Raw genomic sequence first — 24182 nt, 5'->3', positions numbered from 1 at the left:
CTTCTGGTCCCAATGCAAAACAGTCCATCTTAAAGGGCCCACACACCTTTCCTTTAATAATAGGGTACAGGTCCCCATTATATTCCCACTATCACTTCTTAGACAATTTGCACAGAAATATTCCCTACACTGCTATAGGAGCCTCAGCTTTCAAATCACCTCTATATTTCATTTATTAAACATCAAGAGAATAGTTGCTGCACTGCAAACATTAATCTAAAGATACAAGCAACAGTTAATTTAACATTAAACATGCTCCCAAGGAATATTTTACTGATTAAACTAAAGGTTGGCACCAGAAAGGAGAAGAAAGGACAGCTGTTATGCAATCCCAGGTACTTCTCATAATTTACAGGACATGTTCCATGCAGAAAATTGTTTCACAAGGTATCTCCCTTTAGTTTAGAGGTAGAAAGCCAAAGACGGAAAATTCTAGTGTTTGGAAAAACAAAAAACAAACAAAAAAGCAAAGCAAAGCAAAGCAAAGCAAAGCAAAGCAAAACAAAACAAAACAAAAATCAAGATTTCAGCACTGGCTAAGTTCAGTTGAAAATGTGCAAAATACCCCAAAAACCACAATCCCAACACTCCCATGCATTTTAGGACACTCTTGCAAAAAGCGTCAAATCATTTTAGTCTGTGCAGGGGCTCCAAGTTGAGCAATAAATTGAAGTCCACCCTATCCCAACCCATCCTTCCCCATGTCACCATACCCCAGAATATAGCTAATCCTGTATTATCTACACTCTGTTTTTAGAGTATGACTTTGCAACTGGCTATATTAGAACACCAAATTTGCCAAGTATTCCCAGTCAAATTATATCCATATCATTAATTACCACTCCCAATTTCCCTCATGCAATTACTGTGTGATCTATCAGTTACCCAATAATCAGGTTCTAAGCCACTTGATATGGACTACACTGAATTTATTTATTAAATGTATGTGCTGTCCTCCCCAAGAAGGTTCAGTGACATACAACAACAAATTAACCATCCAAAGGATGTGAAATAAGTTTCCACAAAAGACAGACTAAATTAAAGCAACCTATTTTGCATAACACTCATCATTATCAGGATGTCAAGCCAGACATTATGCCATTATCAACCATAAATAAAAAGACTTAAGATTTCTCACCTCTACCTAAACCTATTTCAATAGGATGCTTGTCATCAGCAGCTGGCAAGGGAGTCCTCACAGCCCCTTAGTCCTCTGGATGAATACCCAGGGTTGTATCATTCAGTTTAGACAATAGTGGACAAAAACCTAAAATCTCTTTGAACTGTCATGCCCCAAAGCCCTACCCTTTTCATACAATCAGCCATTCAAATTATAGCCATCAAGCATCTTTCTTATGGTTCCCCTCTCTCAATTTCTGCCTAATGCAGGCAGAAGCTACAAACAGCTAGTGGCTGGAATTGTACTTGCATGTACTACACAGACGTCACCCATATATCAGCACTTTTTAAAAAAAACATTGAAGCAGGGTTGTCAAAGATGCAGCCCACAGAGCCCTATTATCCTCACCCCTGCTGCTACCCATGGATCTCCAATTTGACTCACAGGCTGGGCAGACCAAACAGCCCTATGCATCACACATAGCACCCACTCCAGCTAGCATCCTGGAGCAGCAGAGCAGTAGCTGCATACAACAAAGTCCTAGAGCAGCTAGAGCAGAACCATGCCACATGCAGCACCCACTCCAGGACACATGCCGTATCTGGAATGTTGGACCTGTCTGTGGGTCTAATCCAGCCTACTGACCAGCCCCATACAACTGAAGTTACTAGCTTAGCAGATCAGTCTGAAAGGTCCCTTAGCCACAACAAATTAAGATGGCAGCACAAGAAACTTCCGAAATAAATAAGGACTTCTAGAAAGAAAAATCAGAATTACTTTTATTTTCACTGTGTAACTTTTTCTTTTATAGATTAAATATGATTAGTTCAAAACCCAGTTTATTACCCATAATGTTTTGCTTCATCTCAGATACCAAAAACCACAAAATCTGAAAGCACATCAGCCCTGAAAATGCATGCTTGGATTGAAATGTCTAGCAGTCAAAATAACAGCAAGCCTCCAGTATGATATGGGGAGAGCGAGCACAACTCTGGTCTCTCTCTCTGATAGCTAGCATCTATATAGACTAAGCAGATGTCCAGTCTTATGACCAAATCTCTCATCTGTGTTTTAGCCACTAGATTCTCATATCTCACTTTAAAAAATTTCAACTGGCCAAAGCATCCACTACTAACACAAATGTTACTTAATCTTTTGTTAACACAAAAGATTGTTTTTGAACTAATCATACTTAAACTCATTTTGGCATCAAAAGCATCACACACACTTGTGTTATAACACTATTGTTTAGGGTAGATCCAGAATGGTATAAAACAGTGCTAGTATTTGGGATGTATGGTTAGTGTGGCCAAATAAATTAATTAAGCTTCATATAAAACATGTAAGCTTTTAAGACAAAACTACAAAGGCTACATTACCCAAGAAAACTGAAATGTATATTTTCATACTCAACTTGCACCTATGGCCTGTAGGCCACATCCAGACCCCAGGAAACAGGACTGGGGAGGAAAGGGAGGGCTTCAAGCAGAAGTGCTACTTGAAGCCCCCTCTCCCAGTGCAAAAGGGGGAGGGGCCAGGGGAAGCATCAACACCCCTCTCCCAATACTGCAGTGGGGAAAAACAGCAGCAATGTCTGGGTCCTAGTGCCTGCTCTCCCACCTCTGATCCAAACTGGAACAATCCACAGCCTTAGAAAGACTGTGTGGCAGTCTATATGTTTCCTTCTTGCCTCCTTTGAGCAAAAACTTTTGTAAGAGTCAATGTTAAGAATGATTTTTACCACAGAAAGCATTCTGTGCCATTGAAAGAGTGCAGTGTGCAGAGGGAATCCAGAACAGCCAAATGGAAGTCAAAACAGGTGCTTGCAGACAAAAAAAACCCAGCAAAAAACAGTGCTTTACTTTAAACTTGACACATTTCTGTATATGCCCAGAAGAGGCAGCGCGTTACTTCAACCCAACTTGCCCGACATCTGTACAGATTGGGCACTTTAGTGGAGCTTTTTTGGCACTTCTAGCTAAAGCTGATTCAATCTAATTGAATTGATTGCTGATTGAATCAGCTTTAGCTAAAAGTGCAAATAAGCCCCACTGAAGCACCCAATCTATACAGACATTGCAGAACTGAACTAGAGTAACACACTTCTTCCTGTAAAGTGTGGTTTTGTTTTGTTTTGTTTTTTAAACATCTGCAAGCAGTCAATCTGATTTTATAGCAAGCGGTCTGTGCCCCTATTGCCATTTTCATTCAACCAACTCTACTGCCAGTGCCACTGTATAAGACTTAGAGCTGGAGTGCTTCCCAACACCTGAGAGAGTATACATAGCAGCTACTTTAAAACGTGATTGCGTGCCACCACCGCCCCTCCCCATCCCCCAGCCTGTACTTTGCTTCCTCACTAGACCAGCAATTCCCAAACTCTCACAGATTGAGCACCATTACTTTAGAACTATAAAACCTTAAGTACCACCAGCAAATTTTTGTCATATAAAGTAATTATAATAAATTTGTTAACATGTACCACTGACAGGTTGTCTGCATACCACTGGTGGTACCCGTACCACAGATTGGAAACCACTGAACTAAACTATATTCCATGGCTGTCTATCTGTAACAAGACATACAAACAGAAAAAGCTTAATTTCTAGAACTTGCATGGGACCATTTCAGCTGCTACATCATATAAGAAAGGGAAGGATATGCCCTGCCTCCTCTCTCAAGGCTATCAGCTCTCAGAAGTCAACGTGCCACCTGGTCATTCCCTTGATGGCAAAAGATCCCTTCACTATGGGTGCACCGATAAAGATCTTTTGGGCTGATACCGATGGCCGATTTTTAAGAAGCCATATCAGCTGATACTGATCCAATTTCAATATGCAGCTGGGCAGCTTGGAGACCACATTATCAGCTGCATCAGGCAAAAGCAGCCGTTTTCCGATACTTTTTATTTTCCCCTATATCAATGCCAATCCAATATGGGACCAATGTATCATGCTATTCGGTTTCCACATGCACAAAGTAAATTTTAGGTTCTTATGCTCCCTACCCCTGCCCAGTCCAACTGTACGGAGGAGAAAGTACACAACACAGACTCATTCAGTTCCATTGTGAGAGCAGACTGACCAGAAACCTTGCTGGATCTTTGGATTCAAAGCAGTTAAAATAGATTGCTCCCATAACTGGGTTCCTAGGTTATATTATTTTCTTGATTTTCAAGTAAGGTTATCTGTGCCCCTGCACAGTGTTTGGTTCAGTTATGGCAAACTTAGAGACAAAGCAGTCAAGGCTCAAGAAATGAAACACTTACCCTACCATTTTTCTCTCTCTCTGGATAAACATATGCATTACTAGTCACGCTTGAGAAAAGACACTTTTCACTTCTTGTTCCGAGGCATGTTCACATCAAGGGCAAAAAGGAACGTGGAAATTTCCTCCAGTTTATGTTTGGAAGCTTCCTCAGATCTGCAGGTCGTTTCAAAAATCAACCATGACCAATCCAAAAAGTCCTACCTTTCTTTCACCTATTCTTTCTCTAGAAACAAGACAAGAAACTTAAAAGCCTTTTAGTTCATGAGATCACATAGAGAATTTTCCATCACAATCCACAGGGTACCTGCAAAACTAAGAAATAGCACGCCAACAGCAACATGACCATACTGGCCTTTCTTAGGTATGACCTTGATTTTTAAAGAGCTGTAAACACATAAATCCTCTGAATTCTGCATGCCTACTTATCCTCTCTCTATCCACTGGTTTGCTATGTGATTTAGAGGACATTTTCACATCTAAATGAAAATACCTAAAGGGTCTCCTCCTCTCAAGAAACCTCACATTTCTATTTAGCCAAATATCCACAAACGTCTGTCAACAGCACATATGAAATATCAGAATACAAATGCCTACCCTTCTCATATGGGCAACTGACTCAAAAATATCCTTTTAGGGGAGCCAAGCAAAAGTTAACATAAATATGTACCTAAACTGTTAACAACTGAGTTAAAGATAAACTGAAAGAAATCATGCATAGATCCTGTCTACCTTTTACTATGCTAGTTCTAGATGCTCAAAGGCAGAGCTTTTCTTCAAAAAGAAAGTTTTCTATTTCTTTTAAGGTTTATTTTTAAATACCAATAGCAAAACACAAGTCAAAAAATGATTTCTTCATAAAACATGTGGCTTCAGCACTGTATTTAGTATTGTGTGTATATTTAAAGAGGCAGCCTCTAGCCCCAATAATATAAATTGATACCAGCCAGACAAGATCCTATTCCTGAGAGAACAGGCTCAAAGAAGTTACATTCAACCTCCTCTCATCAGGCGACCTTAAACCTGAGCTGGAAAGCTCATTACATTCAGTCACAAGAATTCTAGGGAGAAAACTCCATAGCAATATTCTAGAAAAGTCAAGGTACCCTGGGATCTCTATCCTTTCTGCCCTCAACAACAGTTAAAGAGTTGTTCAAGTGCTTAGATATCACAGCAATTAAAAAAAGAAAAAATGAGAACAGCTCATTCCAGCCAACCGGTCAAAGAAGCCGAAGCTGGCTTTTCCGGACCAGTCAAGATATGAAACTAGTAAACAGTTTGTTACCTCTCCACCTTTCAGTCAAGGAATGCATCCTGGCACACTAGCTACACAGTTCGGCTTGAAAGGTGAACCAAGAACTTATTAGCCCATATTTCCCTGTGAGAGTATCCACAGTTACCCTATATTTGCAACAGAACACAACTCTAAATATCAGAAGTCCTACTCAAGAGGAGGAGCAAACAAGCCATCAACCCATCTCATACCTTTTGTCTGTGTTCCCCCTGCCCCAATGTCTCCAATTCAGGGAATTCTCAGGATAAAAAAAAAAAAAAAGACTAAGATTACAATGACCCGACAGGGACAAGATATCAATGTTTCTCAGATCTTCTGCAAGACAAGGAGTTTCTGCCTCTCCTTGCAATTCTTGACTGAGATGACAGAAGTGTTAAATTTACACCCAGACCCACTCACTCCATTGAACAGCCCGGCCATCGGTTGCTAGGCAACTATCCTGTTCCAAAATAGATAAATAAATAAAAACAAAACATCTTAATTTAAAATGAACAAAAGACTGTAGTTAGCTTTGTTCAATTAATAAATTTCTCTAAGGAGTGGAATATATAGTGATTCAGAATTCCACTGCCAGGGGAACAACCTCTATTCACACTTTAAAAAAAAGTTTACTGAGAAGTCCTTTTCTCCCATTAGCAGCTCTTTTTATTGTGGGAGTCCCTTGACTAAATGACTTCAAGTGTTAGCATACAAAAAACTAGAACTCTTGGTTCCAAAACCTTTTATTAGACCAACTGGGAAATAGCAAGAAAACTGTCCTTTTCTGCAAGCTTTTGGGATTAAAGTCCCTTTGTTGGGCTCTGGGAAAAGTGGGCACACTGGAGGGGAGGGACAGAATCCAACTAGAGCTAGACAGGTTACAGAGGTAGGCAGATGAGAACAGAATGGAATTCAGTGGAAACAGGTGTAAGGTGGTGCACCTAGGGAGAATGAACCTGCAACATATACCTATAGGCTGGGGAACACGCTACTCAACAACACAGTGGCTGAAAGGGATCTTGAAGTCATTGTTGACTCCAGGATGGACATGAGCCACCAATGCAAGGAAGCAGTCAGTAAGGTTAACCACACGTTGTCATGCATCTACGGATGCATCACAAGCAGGTCCAGGGAGGTGATTCTTCTCCTCTATGCAGCACTGGTCAGGTCACAGCTGGAGTTCTGCATCCAGTTCTGGACACAGCACTTCAAGAGGGATGTGGCTAACCTTGAGAGTGTCCAGAGGAGACCCACTTGCATGGTCGGCAGGGCAGCAGGGCAGGCCCTACGAAGATAGACGAAAGGGGCCTGAATCTAGTCACCCTCCACAAGAGAAGACTGAGAGGGGAACTGGTGGCCATCTATAAACTCACCAGAGGGGACCAGTGGAAAATAGCTGAGGCTCTGCTCCCCCAAGCACCACCTGGGATAACAAAGAATAATGGCCACAAATTGAACAAGAGCAGGTTCAGGCTTGATATCAGGAGGCATTACTTTACCGTTACGGCTGCCAGGCTTGGAACAGGCTCCCAAGGGAGGTGGTGCTCTCCCCTACCATGGGGGTCTTCAAAAGGAGGCTGGATAGGTATCTGGCTGGGGTATCATGATCCCAGTACTTGTTCCTGCCCAGGGCAGGGGGTAGGACTTGATCATCTGTTCAGGTCCCTTCCAACCCTAGAAACTATGCATCTCCCCCAAACTCCAGCCAGTTCCCATTACTACAGCTCTGAAGTAGAGGCCTCTTCCACACCAAACACAGCTTTGATCACAGAGCCACACCAGCAAGAGGTATTGCATTTTTGGGAACAGCTGTCAATTCCTCACCTCACTCTGCATACACCCAGGATTTTCCTCATTAATAGGAGTACCCTAATTAGGACAAACTCCAAAGAGAGGGTTTAAAAAGAAAATCTGCATTTTGTGTACGGATAATTTTTTGACTACCTGCCTGCAATAGACTGATAATTAAAACAATCAAATGTCACCCTTCACATTAAAATTCAATAATTCACTACTTTTCCCCACCATGTCTTTCTTTTTCAAGTCCCTTGTTCTTATTCAACTTTTGACTCCTTTGTTTTAGTTCCTCAACACATCCCTTCTCTTTCTGGTTCATTATTTTACTTCTCCCTCCTAAAGATGGAAGAGATGACACATCTGTGATGTGCCAGCAGCAGGGATGATGCTCAAAGGCAATCAGCATGGTTTCATTAGGGGCAGGTCCTGTCAGACCACCCTGACTGCCTTCTACGATCAGTTCACAAAAATCAATGGATGCAGGTGTTGCGGTGGATGTAGTCTTTCTGGACTTCAGGAAGGTCTTTGACACCATCTCCCGCCCCATTCTCATTAAAAAGCTAGGCGACTGTGGCACTGACCAAACTGGCTGGGGGGTCATACTCAGCGAGTGGTGGTGGACGGGTCATATTCCACCTGGAGGGAAGTGGGCAGTGGAGTCCCCCAGGGCTCGGTCCTTGGACCTGCACTGTTCAATTTCTTTATTAGCAACTTGGACGACGGGGTTAAAAGCGCCCTATTTAAATTAGCAGATGACACCAAGATTTGGGGTGAGGTGGGCATGCTAGAAGTGAAGGACAGATTACACCAGGACCTGGACAGGTTACAGGGGTGGGCAAATGAAAATAGGATGGGATTCATACTGACAAGTGCAGGATGATGCACTTAGACAGTAGGAACCAGCAGCATACCTATAGGCTGGGGAACTCCCTTCTCGAAAGCACGGTGGCAGAAAGAGATCTTGGAGTCATTACTGACTCCAAGATGAACACAGGCCAACAATGCAAGGACACAGTCAGTAGGGCTAACCGTACCTTGTCGTGCATCCACAGTTGCATCACTAGCAGGGCCAAGGAGGTGATCCTCCCCATCTATGTGACACTGGTCAGGCCACAGCTGGAGTTCTGCATCCAGTTATGGACACAGCACAAGAGGGATGTGGCTAACCTTGAGAGGGTCCAGAGGAGGGTCACTCACATGATCCAGGGACAGCAGGACAGACCCTATGAGGAGAGGCTACAGGACCTTAACCTGTTCAAGCCTTCGCAAGAGAAGGCTGAGGGGGGACCTGGTGGCCATCCATAAGCTTACTAGGGGGGACCAGCGGGAATTCGGAGAGACCTTGTTCCCCCTAGCGCTTCCCGGAGTAACAATGAATAATGGCCATAAGTTCCTAGAGAGCAGGTTTAGACTAGATATTAGAAGGCACTACTTCACAGTCAGGGCGGCTAGGATCTGGAACCAACTTCCAAGGGAAGTGGTGCTGGCTCCTACCTTGGGGGTCTTTAAGAGGAGGCTTGACGTTTACCTGGCTGGGGTCATTTGAGCCCAGTTCTCTCCTGCCCAGGGCAGGGGGTCAGACTACAAGATCTACAAGGTCCCTTCCAACCCTACATCTATGAATCTGACAGACACCGCTTGTGAAAGGATCTGCATCTCACTCCCCAGTTAAAGAAAAGTATTCTTACTCTAATAAAGTCTTGCCAAGTCCTTCATAACTTGTTACTACTTCCACTTGCATTTGACAGAACAAAGGAAATCACCAAATGAAGTTATTTTTCTTTCCCTCAGGAACCCAGTGTCAATTCCACAGTGTTTCTACCATTGACTGACCCAGGGAGTAAGGAACTGAATTTATGAGAGAAAATATGGTAAATGTACCCCTACACAGAGCAGGAGGGAAAGAGAACCAACACACCACATTGACATTACACACAAAAGCTGAACAGCAAAACCAGACCAGGTCTATACTACAAAGTTTTGCTGACATAGTTATGTCAATTCAAGGAGGTAGCATAGTTATACAAGAGGGTTTTTTTTATTATTATTAGAGGAAGTTACAGTTACGCTACAACGCTGTGATGATCCAGCTACAACGACAGGCACACATGTAGACAAGTCATCAGAGTGCAGATTGTTAAGAGAGGTGATGCACATCTGCACTTTCCCACTTCTGTCTCCTTTTATCGCTCTGCATATAGAAAAGGTTTTAATGATTTGTTCAGATACCAGAACCTCCAAATTCTCCCTAGAGACTGGGAATTGGAAACAACTCATTCTTTGGCAAAGAGCTTATTTTACACACTTGAAATATTAATTTGGAAGATGAAAATTCTGTACCTCAATTTACAAGAGATCTGTGATACTGGAGAGTTCTGGCAAACCATCTGATTAATAGGAACCTACTATCTCCTGTCCCCAAAGCTGTCTGATTTTTTATAAAATCAGAGATCAGCTTTATATCAGCTATTTAAGTATCCATATTGTATCACTGAACTTTCAGAAGTGAAGAGTGAACAGCAGTAATACAAGGACACAGTATGTTTGAGAAATGCAAATAAGTTACTGCCTTCAGAATATTTAAATTCCATCAAGTTAGGACTTCTATTTTCTCTTTTTTCAGTCCCGAGCATATAAAGTTTTAGTTTCACATAACCATGTAAAGTTCAATTTGAACATGATTTTACATCTCAGCTTTGAGGAAAATCAGTCTTTAAGAAAGAATATTAGATGAGCTACTAAGAAATTGCTCTATCCGTATTTGGAGCTCACTTATTTCAGCTAGAATGACCTGCACTTGAATAGAAGTGCATGTGAATAAACATAGGCTGAATCTGTCCAGCTGACTGTGGCCTGTCCCACTGACACAACAGATTACCAATTTGCAAAACAAACGTCTGGAGCTTAAAGGGCAAAAGTTGCAAGGAAAGTTGGTAACTGGTTCCATTTGCTATTTTCCTATGAAATATAACATACCAGTACTCTAATGACTCTCTTTATTATCAGTCACGTGCCTGTTGACCACATAAGTCAACTTTAGTGAGACCACAAGGGAAGCTGTAAAAAGTGATTCAACATGTAGTTTGAAAGCTACTTTTTTGCCATGAAGACCTAGGAAATGTCTACATCTCTATTTTGATGCAAACCAAAGGTTTGCGCATGGGAGATATATATTTGGTAGACTGAGTTTCGTGTTTCTGTTCTAGGGTGCTCATGCACTACTTATCTCATTTTCTGTACTTGGCTCTAACTGTGGGCAAGAGACAGAAAATAGTATGGCTATGCCAAATGGCTATGTTTCAATTTGGTTTCGGATTCAGCTGTTTTGGAGAGAGAGTGATTTGTTTTTATGTTTTGGATCACTGTTCCATTTCAACTTGGCCAAATCTGCTTTGGAGTTTCAACAGTTTCAGTGATTCAGCCACAGGCTACAATGGGGAATCACAAAAATGCCTGACGTCATTTTTTGCCTGATTCGGATGAAAATTGCAGGGATGGTAGCCTCTTCTGAGGGAAAGAAGCCTGCCAAGTTTCAAGGAGATAGGTGCAAGGGTTTTTGTGGAACTGCACCTCAAACTGTTCAAAGCAAAACTTGTGTCATGTTTGTGTTAAGGCAGAGCGGGATGAAAACAGCAGGCATAGTAGCACCTTCTGAGCACATGAAGCCTGCCAGGTTTCAAGGAGATAGGTGCAGGGGTTTCTGTGAAACTGCACATCAAGCTTCTGAAAGCAAAACTCATGTCATGTGCATGTGCGTGCGCGTGCAGGCAGAGCAGGATGAAATCAGCAGGGATGGTAGCCTGTAACAGAGCACTGGGATTGGAAAGGACCTTAGGGACAGATCCCAGACGCTGGCCAGCTACAGATGTCAATATTAAAGCAGTCCTTCCCCCCACCCCCTTCTGAGTTTCTGTTTCCCCACAAGCCCGCCTCCAAAACATTTTGGATTGTTCTGTCTCATTTCGGAGATGTTTCAGAGCCTTCCATTCTGATTTGGATTCAGTGTTTCAGGCACTGAAACAGGCCAAAACACCTCCAAAATGAAAAGGCTGCCCAAGTTTTGCACAGCCGTAGAAAATAAGGGTTTAGAAGTGACAGTGTAGGACACCTCCATTCTGCCCCAAAGAGCCCAGACAAGTACTGAACACATTACAAGGGGATACTGGCATGCTATGGGGGACAGTGGTCAGGTAAAACTGCCCCATGCACTTCCCTAGCCTTAGGGCTCTTAAATAAGCCCAAGACAGACCGCAAAGCTGCCTCTAGCCATGCAGCAATTTCTGGTCCACTCCCCACCCCCATGCTCCTCCCAGAAAAAGGTGCAGGTAGAACTGTCCCACTTCCTCTTGTTTTCAGGAGGGGAGGTTGTAGGGAAGGTAAAAAAGCTGTGGAGCTAAAAGCAGCTTTGCTGCCTGCATTAGGCTTGTTAGAGAGCTCTAATGCAGGAGGAAGGGACATGTGTAGCACAGCCCTTCCCAGGTTAGCTGTGCAGCAGAGGTAATTTCATGCAGTTTCACAGCTCTTCCTGGCAACAGAACTTAGCGGAGAAGCACTTGGGTAAACCAAGGTAGCACCAATAATGGTTCTATTAGCCATGGGTGCCACCACATTCCCAAGAGTGGTGGTGAGGTGCCTTAACCCTGAAAAGGCCGAGGACCACGAGACTAAAACAATGAGCAAGTATAAACAAAAAAAGTGGTCTGGGAATAATCCTAGATAGTAATATAAACCAGCAATTCTCAACCAAGATGCCAGGGCACCCTGGGATGTCTCCAGATCCTTTGAAGTGTGCCCTGAGGTATGAGGAAATTAGCTTAGCTCCTCATGCCATGCTTAACACATAAGACCAGCTTCCTCACCCCTACTGCCCAGCCCCTTCATAAGGCAGTAAGCACTGTAATGTATAATTTAGTTTTTGAAACAGGGTGCCACTCAATTCACAAAAGTTATAGGGAAGTGCCTCCCATCCAACAAAGGGAGCCTTGAGTCCAAAAGAGGTTGAGAACCACTGGCCAAAACATGACCACAGGAAGACTAATATTCAGGGCCAGATAAACCCTTTAGTGGGCCCTGGGCAAAGAAACTGGTGGGCCCCAGGCTGGTCAAGACCCACTCCCCACCTGAACTCTGTGCTCCCACCTCCTCTCTGAGTGTGGGCTCTGCACTCCCGCCCAACTGCAGCCCCCACCGGCACCTGCCCTCTCCTTACTGGTGCCCAGAGCAAGCCGGAGGCTGCGGAAGGCACGCAGGTTCTTGGAGCAGCAGCAGCAGCCCCACCAGGAAAGGAAGTGAGGTGGATGGGGCCATTCGTGCCTCCTCCCCCTGCAGCTCAGGGCCCTATGCATGTGAATAATTTGCATATGCATTAATCCAGCCCTGTTAATATTTACCAGCAAGAGAACTACACCTATTTTCAATCAAATGAGACTACACAGATAATCTGAACTTCATTTCAAAGAAAGCCTTATAAAATATTGGAGGCATTAGTTACAAATTAAGAGGCAATTCAACCACTTCTATGAGAGAAAGAGACAGAGGGAGATCACTGTGTATTATATAACCTCCCCAGTCACAATACACAATGATTTTGGAGTATTTACCATTAGACCTGTTAGCCCAAGTTAGATCTGTTAGCCCAAACTTATAAAATAGACTTTCAAGAGATTTAACGTTCAGACCTGTTTGTCCCAGATGGCCTTAACAGAATGACCACTCTACAAATTTTCCATACATTTAAAACTCCTGGAATCTCATGTATAAACTACATTTGAAAAAATAAGGCTAGGATTAAGTAATTAGTTATAATGTACTTGAATATGAACATTGAATTCATCAGGTACTACCTAGTTTAAGCTCTTATATAGACTATGACAAAAGTTTCCATTACTACTAAAGTTTTTTGCCTCCACCAACCCTAGGGACTTTGTGTTGGTACATAATTTCTCAACTATGCCCTTCTTTCCTCCCAGAGGAAAAGTTAAAATACAAAGATGCAAATAAAAGATGGGAACATGAAGAAAATGACTGAGGAAAGACACGCAAACAGAAAAATGATGGAATGGAAACTTTCATACACCATAGATTAAGTAGTCATTTGAAGCTGCCATCACAGACATGAAAAGTCATGGGAGCTCCTGGTAATATTTTATGATTATATAGTACATCAATTTAGCTACTATTTTGTTTATTATGGAGGAATTAATGCAGGTGAAGTTTACCTACACATGTCCAGGAAAAGGAATCATTACTTCAAAGAGCCCATTAATCTGTACTTTAAAACAAATGTAGGTGTTCTAGAAAAAACTCGAGGGTGCATAAAAAAGACCCTGAAGAATAAGAGAAATCAAGGCAGAAACTGCTGAGTAGACTGAACCCCTGCCTCCAGATGGTGATGTATGGAATATGTTATTATAGGTCTATTTAAAGGTGAACAGATTTGTGCTGATTTGTCCTGTTAAAAAAAAAAAGCTTTTGTTTCTGATATGCTTTGGTTCTACTCTTTAAATTAAACACTATTTTGAATCACTATTACTTACCACTGGTCTTAGGTCCTCAAAGAAAGAACCATCAGAGCTTGCCAAACCCAACTGGACCCACTGAACAATCATGATTGGTTCACAGAGTGCTGTAAGGATGCAGCTGATGCACTTAAGACATTCAGTGTAACATTTTTTTCAGAAACTAAGGAGACAGCAAGATGCACACATCTTTAAGACCTAAATAGGGATGACAGTCCTAGAAAGCAGACTGTAAGTAGTTAAAGTCAAATGATTTTTCCTGTCCCAAAATAAAAGATTAAAATGTAACAACATTTTACAAGTATCAGACACTTAAAGGATTTAGACAGGCATTTGCAAAAGCTCAATTTTAAACAATTGAAGCAAAACTTCTTTAAAAATCTCTGCAAGTATGTTGTTTGAGATCCAAGTACCTTTAAAAATCTGTCCCAAAGTCACCACATCCACTTCCAGAGTACCAAATCCAATGTATACAAAATTGCTTAAGCAGAAGGCAGAACACATCTTCTACCTTGCCCACAGAGATCACAATGTCAAAGCATTCTATTTTACAGCTACTTTATAAATAGTCACAAAAAATATATCACCTGAGGAAGGCAGTTATTTTCCTTCCATGCAGCACTTTCTGTTCAGCATTCTCAGTACTATATCATTTTCACCTCACCCAAGGCCATCTCCGTCTCTGGTTTCAAGGCTCCCTTTTCACAAGCCTTCTCTTGCACATTCTCAGGTTTCTCTTAAATAGCTTGTGCCTATCAATATTTGACAAGAGACACTCAATGTTGGAAATTTCAGGGTTTGGAAAGTACCGATCACCAACCACACAAATGTGTTATGTTTAAATCAACATCATGAAGCCTTATTTTGATTTAATCTTCTGTGCATTTCAAAAAAAGCAGCAGCTTCGAAACACTGAAATATTATGCTTTGGGAGAGGTGAGGAAAGCAGGGATGGAGGGGGAAAAACAAAACAATGTGCATGTTCGTACAAACGAGAAGCAACTTAAATATATTTAACAAATGAAAAACAGGACATTTTTGTTAGTACTATGACTATTTAACATAAAGAATTCCTGCTCCCTATCATATGCTGAAATTAGGGGTGTAAAAGGTTAAACTACAATTATAGTATTTATACCATTAATGCATTATAGTGAATTTTTAAAACAGACTGGTAAAATTATTTAGCGTGTGGCATTAAGTCTCTCAGTGATTATGTGCAGGCAGGTGGACAGGGATGGATGGGGAAAACCCTGTCAGCTGAAAGCATACTCCCCACCAGGATATTCCAGGGTAGGGTATATCCTAACCATACTGAGCCACTCCCAGGCATGGTGACCAGCAGGGAGCCTACCCCAAACCTGTGTCCACTGTACTGGTGGGCAAAGGCACTGCCGCCTGCAACTCGCCCTCACGCACATACACGCACCTTTCATTTCACATTTTCAAGCTAGCGGCCTCTAGAACCCTACAATATTACTGTCTTTTTTCACCCAGCAGCCCTATTTCCACCCTTTGACACCCTATGTGAGAACTACTGTCCAGAAAAAGCCACAAGCTGCTACTCCAACCTGCACTGTATGCACTTAATGTCTTCTTCTCATAAGACCATAACAGAAGTCATTTTCATGTTGTATGTACAGAGCAGAGAAAAACAAAGCCCCTAAACCTGCTTATCACACATAGTCAACCTCCAGTAAGAATAACTGCAGCAATGCCTCCTTCAGTTATTTTTAAGTAAAATAAGAAACCACTTCAATAGGTTGCTCAAAAGGACTTGTTAAGTGAGGAAAGGAGCTCTTAAAGAGTTGGTGGCCCACCTTAAAGCAAACCAGTATCTGTACCACTGAGGAAGACGGATGAAGAAACTTTCAGTTTTAATGTTCCAAGGTTTTTCAAGAGAATCTACTCATTGTTATTTAAAAATGCTAAACCTTTTCAACAGCTCCTCAGTTCTAACTTCCAGCCGTTTTTGTTTTTAACACAAAGATCCTACAGAAGAAAGTAACAGAATGCCCCTAGATTATGCTAAACCACACAAATGACCAGGGTAAAAAGGAAGAATAAATGATGGTATTTGGTAACTAAAAGGAATACACTAAGGAAAAGTTTCAAGCTTGTTATAGAATATTTTTCTGCCTTATCCGTGCTATTTAGCATTTCTGAATTACTACCAATTGTATTTTAAATATATTAGACCCCTTTTGAAAGCATGCCATTTCCTTTGTGCCAACAAGAAAATGGATTTGAACAGCATATTAAAGACTCTACTGTGGTATATTCACTTCTTATTCCCTTATTTCTTACATGTGTAAGGACATTACACCATTCATATGATCTTCCCTTAGCAACCTAATAACTTTTGGAAGTGTTCAAGCAGGTCCAGAAAACATGAAGGGCAAGGACTCTTGTGCACAAGATCTATTCCTAGACAAACAGCACAGTCCCTCAACCCTGAAGAAGAATGCAGTACATTAAAAAGCTTGGCTAAAACTAATCTCGACCATGAGGCTGGTCCAATAAAAGACATCACCAACTAGAATCTTTGCCTCTTGCTAATTACTTTTTGCCATTTCAAGAATAGCAGACTATTTTCTTCTCTCATCAGGATACATAACAGCTACTTTGCATTCCAAAAAAGCTACCGCATAAACAATCTTTGCTCCACATTTCATATTCAGTTCAGCCTGGCCCCCTTTTTAAAAATAAAACTTTTCTTTTGACATTCATCCTTTTTTAGGTCTCTTCATTTTTCTGAATCAACACTAGCTCTAGGGATGTGAAAAGTTAAATGTTTACATGATAAGTATACCTATACTGGTAATGCTTTCCTGGCTATTTAGCCTGAGATGCAGTCTGGCAGGGAAGGAAAGCAGCCCCATGCCTCAGGAACTGAAGGGGACAGGGCAGGCAGAAGGGGGAAGGGAAAGGGAAGGAGGAGGAAGACAAGGGGGGACTAGTACCCATAGCTAGTCTGCTCCCTCCACATGGGCTGTGTTGTCTGGCAGGGATTGTCCTTGGCTTCCCTGCAGCATGGCAGGGCATGCACTGGCCCAGGGCTCTACAACTCCTCCCCCCACACTAGGTATGTATTAACAGTTAAATTTATATAAGCAGAGGAGGTTAAACAGATCATTTTTAATTATATTTTCATCCCTGGCTCCTTATTTGATTCCAACCTATCCAAAGTCCAATAGTCAAAAGTAAGATTTTTAGTTCTGTAAGCATGAAAAAAAAAGGCAAATGAAAAGAAATAAATTTTAATTCAACTTCATAAATCAGAGATTTTGTGAGGCAAGCTTCAATCTCATCTCCTAGTAGAAACTGAACTGATGTATGAAGAAGGAACCAGCATTTTCTGATATCAAAATGAGTTTAAAAAGACAGCGATTCAAGTTAAATGAACTTACTTAAACACGAAGTTCTTTCACAATCCTACTCTCCACCAATAATCACATCATCCCTTCTAAATCCACATTACTCAAAATACCAAATCATCACAAAGACAAGATGATGTTCTATCAAGGATCCAGGTTCCCAGCTACTTAACACAGGACATACCCCAATATTAAGGCATTCAGTTTTCACCCTGCTTCCAATTCTTTAATTCAGAGGTACTCAACCTCTGGCCCATGGGCCAAAGCCCTAAGAGTCCCTCAGGCAGAATCAGGAAATTTGGCATCAGGGAAGCAGTGGCAGTTTCACAGATTCATAGAAGTAGGGTCGGAAGGGACATCATCAGGTCCGACCCCTTGCCCTGGGCAGGAGAGAAAACCGGGCTCAAATGACCCCAGCCAAGTTGACGTCAAGCCTCCTCTTAAAGACCCCCAGGGTAGGAGCCAGCACCACTTCCCTTGGAAGTTGGTTCCAGATCCTAGCCGCCCTGACTGTGAAGTAGTGCCTTCAGATGTCTAGTCTAAACATACTCTCTAACAACTTGTGGCCATTATTCCTTGTTACCCTGGCGGATGCTAGGGCCAACAAGGTCTCCCCTAAACCCTGCTGGTCCCCACTAGTGAGTTTATAGATGGCCACCAGGTCCCCCCTCAGCCTTCTCTTGCGAAGGCTGAACACGTTAAGGTCCTGTAGTCTCTCTTTGTAGGGTCTCCCCTGCTGTCCCCGGATCATGCAGGTGGCCCTCCTCTGGACCCTCTCAATGCTGTCCACATCCCTCCTGAAGTGCGGCATCCAGAACTGAACACAGTACTCCAGCTGCAGCCTGACCAGTGTCGTATAAAGGGGGAGGATCACCTCCTTGGCCCTGCTTGAGACAGCCCACTATCTCACTATCCCACTATCAAATTGCAAAACCCTCTGTGGTAGATTGTCGCTTGGTCGCACTGTTGGGCCCCCCCCTCCAAACACAGCTACATCCAGGTCAGGCCACATGCCCCTTGGCCGCTGCACAGCTAGATCAGCCAGGTCATGTTCCGCCTCCCTCCCTTGCAGGACCAGGCCAAGCCCCCTCCTCCCCTACATAGCTTGATCAGTGCTGGGCTGGGCTGCCCCTCCCTGTGTTGTCAGATGGAGACCCGCCAAGCCCCAAGATGCCAGATCAGGACCACAAGCCAGATTCAGCCTGCAAACAGACAAGGGAGGTACTGCCCACCTGACCTGCCAGGTTGAGCACCAGTTCATAAGTTTAGTCCACTCTCACATTTACCAAAAGCTTATATATGCAAATCTTCTAAGCTTATTTCTTATGAGAAAGTAATCTGAAACTCAAATCATACCTACAGTTTTAAAAGTCTCCTACAAGCACCAAGTTCATTTTATTATAGCAAGAGGTCTCATCCTCATTGTTTGCAGAGGTATGTACCATGTTTCCAATATACATTGAACCTGTTTAAAGCACACTTTTTTTTAGCCTGCCAACAGAAACCTCACTAAGAACTCAAGACTTACATGCTACTGATGGAGGTCACATCTGGAATTCTTATCTGGATTTCCCATTTTTTTAGTATGAAGTAATGAAACAAGTTAAATCAAGATCAGCACTTGAAGTGCTTGGCACTATAATCATATGCTGAATATCTATATGTATTTACAGTAATCAGTCAGATTACTAATATTACAGCAGTTCAACAAAATATATTTCAGGAATTAGAAGTTGCATATCCAGTTCAGCAAATACACGTGGAACTTTCGTTCTTACTTTTTCGCATGTTTGGGAGCTAGGATTCACGTTTTCCCAAGACCAAGAGCTGCAATCTTACAAGGGAGTAGAAGACAGAAAAGGATGCACTGGGAACATTAATTCATGTTTTAAGATGTGCCTTCCAAAGGTTAAGAAGCATTGTTTATCCAGATGAAAACCCTAGTTTGGTAACATGGTAAGTGCTAAATGTTGAATAGGTTAAGTATTCTAAACTGACCCCAGCCATACATTTTTCTATCCCAGGGCTGACTAACTTCTAATCAGCCGGGGGCTTCACACTGCACCCATGGCATGGGCCTCATGCCTGGGGCTGCAAAGACTTCCTGGGATCCCCACCACATGGGCAGTGCAGCCCCCTTGCCATGCAAGTGGTGTAAGCCCCCTCCCACTCCCATCATGGGACCCTGAGACCCTAGCTTCAACAACAGCAGGAGAAATGAGAGTAGTAGCAGCCAGATGGGAACCCACTGGCTCCACATTAAACCCCCACAAGCCAGATGTGGCCCACAGGTCAACAGCTGGACAGCCTTGTTCTATCCAATGAAAGACAAAAAAAAAAAAGCACTCTGGCTTGAGTATCTTGTCTAATTAATGTCCTTACGTGAAGAAATTTATATTCAGTGGTGTCTTCCTTAAAACAAATCTTGGGGCATTTCACTTGACCACTTATTTTAGAATATGCTCTGAATTCAAACTTATAATAAATATGTTCATTTTCAGCTTCACTCAAGTATAGTGCAACTAGATTTGAAATATTTCTGTAACAACACAAATGGCTAGTTACCAGTGATTTTCAACCTGCAGCTATTAAAAAGCAAACAAAAAACTGCATTTGATGAATAACTGAAGGTGTTACCCAAGCCATGCTCCATCATTTTTAAATAAATGCATCCAAATCAGCTCTGCCTTTATGGGGAGGTGGGTATATGGTGTACCCACAGAACTAAAGCAGCCAGAGGACAGCACAACTGAGCCTAAAGAGCCTGATGCTTTGATGATTTCATCAGAAATTTGATTATTTCCTCCCCTGATGCAGCCAACAAAGGAAGGAATAAAAAAAAAAAGGAAAAAGCAGCTGCGACTAGTTAGAAGCTCAACAGTGTCACTGTAAGCCCAAGTTACCAGCAGCCTGGAGGCTGCTTGAACTAGCTAGAAACAGTTCCCTAAGATTACTTTCAGTTGGTTTGTTGTCCCAAGTCAGGGCTGTCAAAGACATACAGCCCACTGACCAGATCTGGCCTGCAAAGCCCTATTATCCAGTCCACAGTGCTGCCTGTGAGTCTGGGACCAACCCTGTATCCAGCATGCAGTAACTCCAGCCCCACGTGTAGAGCTGGGGGCTGGTCCAAAGTGCATGCTGCATGCAGCATCTGCACAAGACCTGCTGGATCTAGAGCTGATCCAGATCAGGCCCACAGGCTCCACATGCCTTGTACAGCATGTACCCTGGCTCCATCCCCACATGCTGCATGTGCCCTGCACCAGCCCCATGTTTCCAGAAGATGCAGAAAGAGGAAAAAATATGTAGGGCTGACTTCATATGCTCTGTTGGGCAATGGTTCTCAATGCTTTCCAACTTAAAAAAACCCTCCATAATTTTTTTGGAATTCAGCAACACCCCACTTCAAACACTAATTTTTTTCTTATGGTACTTATCTTCCCCTACTCCATGGCGCTTTCTAAGGCTCTCACAAGGGGACAGGACATCCTTAAAAGCATGACAAGGAACGGTGCACAGTAAGGCAGACTGGGTAGCTTGGGAGTGGGTCATTACACCCCTGAAAGAGGCATCTGTCCCTGCAGGAGCTGGTTAGTGCCAGGTGTCCTGCATTTTCCACCATCTGTCCCCTCTCCCACCCCCAATCTGCACCTGAGAGGGTAAGCATAGTCCCCACTGGTGATGCTGCTCCTCAGGGGACTTTCATGTCTACCTACCCCAGCAGCCCCTCCCACCAGCAGAGCTTGGGAGAAGGAAAAAGAGTCAGGCAGAAAAGCATGACTTCACAGCCTCACACCCATCTGCCCACCTGTGACAGAGCACTTTGGCAGTCAGTACAAGGACTGCAGCAGGGGGAGGGCAAAAGTGGAAGCTCTTGGAAGAACAGCCAAGGATGCCATTTGTCCCTGAGATGCTGAGGCAGGCACAGGGAACCCAACAGGTGAAAAAGAAAGCACTTACCTCCTCAACCAGGGGCCAGGACTCTTAAAAGATCTCATGATGCTCCAGTTGAGAATCACTGTCCTATGGGTCTGCCTCCTCACTGAAATACCTGCAGTAGCAGACTAAGATTTCTGCTTCCTTTGTGCCGTTTAAACAATGCAGAAGGAGCAGAACCAGACCTGCCCCCAAAGAACTTGCCTTGATGCTGAGCACGCACATCAGACCACCACTCTAATTTCTGTTTCAAAACCTAAGTAGTTTTTTCTCCCCTACCCAAATTCAAGGTCTGAAGTACATCCATCTTTCCACAACTAGCTATACAGTCACTGACAAATAGTTTTCTCTTTAGCATATTCTGTAAAATTCACCAACTAGCTAACAATGCCAGTCAGGAAACGCACCCTAATTCCACCAAAATCCTCAGAATTTGTTTTTTCTTTTTTAAACGCTTCAGTGGCTATTGTGATGCTCACTCTCATTTAATAAAAAGTTGTAAGTTTCCAGCCCAAAGTGAACAGATAAAGTATTGCCCTCCAGACTTTTTAGACTATTCCAGCATATCTGCTGCTCACAACTTTCCAAACGGCAGAAGACTGGACAATTTTTACTGAAGCTCTTCAGAGCAACATGGAGTCTGACACGGATGTCAGTATTCCGCTGCTACTTGGGAAAACGATTAGCTGAACAGACCCCCAAAATGGCTCAGAACTTATCAGAGAGTGAGTTCTTATTTACAGCCAGGAGACTAATGCTACAGGGAAAGAAACTCACCACCCCCCCTTCCAGCATCCAGTCTGGGGAAGGGATACAACTGCATCAGACAACTCTTTCTTGTTACAGTTACAGTATACAGTATGCATTCTATTGCCTAGTGCCTTGAATTGGTTCCCCTCATCAAACAAGGTAACAGCAAGTATGGGGCTTTGATCAAGTATCACTTGTTCCAAAGGTACATGTAGCCCCCCTTTATGATCACCTGTTCAACACCAGCTAAGTTACTAAAGACCATAAATTATTATCCAGCCAGCACTCATTTCCATAAGCAAGCTTCCTCCATGTTTAATTTCTAATGAATAACAGTCCAGAAGAAAAGGGAAAAAATACATACCACCACAGTTGACACAGATAGGTTTCTTGCCTATTTCAGAAAGGCCAAGAGTTCAGTTATCATGAACTACCACCCTTAACTGGGACATTTCCATTTTTGTACCACTTGAAGAGAGAATGGCAAGTTTCTAAATATATTTTAAGTCACTTGTACATAGTCAAAAAGTCCAAACAAGCGTTAAGTAAGCCTGATAGAAAGCACATACATTTCTAGGTGATACCCAACCTTAACTAAGTTTAGACCCAGAAGTTCTCTGCTAGAAAGCACCACACCTACATGCAGTCTTGCTACCTACCGCATGATCGTTTTTTACTGCATAACCTTTTCAGTCAAAGTATTATAATCCAAATCAAGGTAAAGCTTCAGTCTTACCTACTTGATCTGTTTTACGATTTGATAGCTGTGAGTTTTAGTAATGGTTGGATCAAAAAGATCCCAAAATAAACTGACCTGAGAAGATCGTAACAATATAAAGGCCTTACCCTGCTGGCTCTCCTACTGATCTTTCAAAAATACTCTGCATGGTCAGAAAACGTACAAAAGCCTATTGTGAAACATGCCAGAGAAGCAGGTACTTACTGACAGATTACAAGAGACAGGACTCTGGATTTATTCTTATGTGTTCCAGACTTGTTGCATCACCTAAAGCACTTCACCTAAGTAGTGTTCCCAAAAGATAAACTAAGGCTTAGATGTAGCATAGGTATTGGGAAAATTATACAGGAGAGCAACAGGAGCAAGATATTACTTAAGTGTAAAGTAACATTTAGTGGAGGATGCCTTCTTGCAAAAACCCCTCTTAGCCTTGACCTGACACTTACTGTTAAGGTCCCCATCCTCAGGGACTCCCGATCCCCGCATCCTCAGGTACGTGAGTCCCAGTATCAGAAAGAACAAGCAGGCGGCGGTTAGGAGGAACATGGACAGGTAATGTGCACTGAATCCCCCAGTGGGAGATACTTCCTCTCTCTTGAACTGCTGGAGAAGCTCCTCCTCCGGCTCAGAAAGGTTTCGCTTGTAGGTGTTTTTCAGGTAGGTGTGATTGGAGCCCGTGTGGTTGGTGTGATTGAGTCTAAAGGAGGCGGTGGCCGCAGCACCGGGAGGAAGGCTGTTGGTAGCAGAGTAGACCCTGGGTTCAATGCTGTAGCCCCCAGCAACACCCCTGAGAACATGATTATTGGCTGCTTTCCTCAGCGAGCCCCGAGAGTCGGGGATTTTCCCACTGTCCATGTCCACCAGCGGGGGCAGGAGCAGCGCAGGAGGGGATTTCTTGGAGGAGCTGCTGCTGTGTCTGGCGACAGCAGGGCTGGAGTCCAGATTTTCACATCCGCCTCCCCCCAGCGCCGCCGCCTCCTGCTGCTGCTGCTTTCTGCCCCTGTCTAGACTCCCAGCGGCAGCCGCCGCCTCCGCCCTGTCATTCCCGGCGATTACACCAGCGCCGCCATCTACTCCAGCCCGGTCCTGGCCTGTCTCCATTGCGGCTGCGGCAGGCTTGGCCAGGCTCCGGCGGGCCCGGGGCTGGCGGGCCGCAGGCTCCTCCCTCGCTACCTGCGGCTTGGCCCGTGGTCCCTCATCCCCCTCCTGCTCCTCCTCATCCTCCTCTGAGTCCGAGTACTTGTCCCTGCTGCCACCGGAGCCCAGCAGCCGGCTGCCGTTCACCGCCCGGCTCTTCCACCGCTGCTGCTGCTGCTCGGTGTCCTCGTCCTCCTCCTCCGCCTCCTCACTAGGCCCTGAAGGCTGCGCCCCAGCAGCCGGTCTCCGAGCCGCCGCCCCCCACCAG

The 24182-nt window shown here is 43.4% G+C and overlaps 1 protein-coding gene across 1 annotated transcript in view; it reads right to left on the bottom strand.

Annotated features, from left to right (window-relative positions):
- LEMD3 (LEM domain containing 3) overlaps nucleotides 1-24178 on the bottom strand; it is a gene marked incomplete at its 5' end in the record, with an annotated part of 83551 nt that extends 59373 nt beyond the window's left edge. The window contains one exon of the mRNA XM_019515777.1: nucleotides 23224-24178. Within this exon, the coding sequence (XP_019371322.1) occupies nucleotides 23224-24178 (955 nt within the window). The remainder of the gene's footprint in view (nucleotides 1-23223) is intronic.
- Between the last annotated feature and the right edge of the window lie 4 nt (nucleotides 24179-24182).

The sequence above is a fragment of the Gavialis gangeticus genome, unplaced genomic scaffold (assembly GCF_001723915.1).
Source record: "Gavialis gangeticus isolate Ggan-Ray unplaced genomic scaffold, GavGan_comp1, whole genome shotgun sequence".
In the NCBI taxonomy this organism is placed as follows: Eukaryota; Metazoa; Chordata; order Crocodylia; family Gavialidae; genus Gavialis; species Gavialis gangeticus.
Note: the sequence above shows the minus strand (reverse complement) of the source record. Positions and strands in the feature narration are given on the sequence as shown.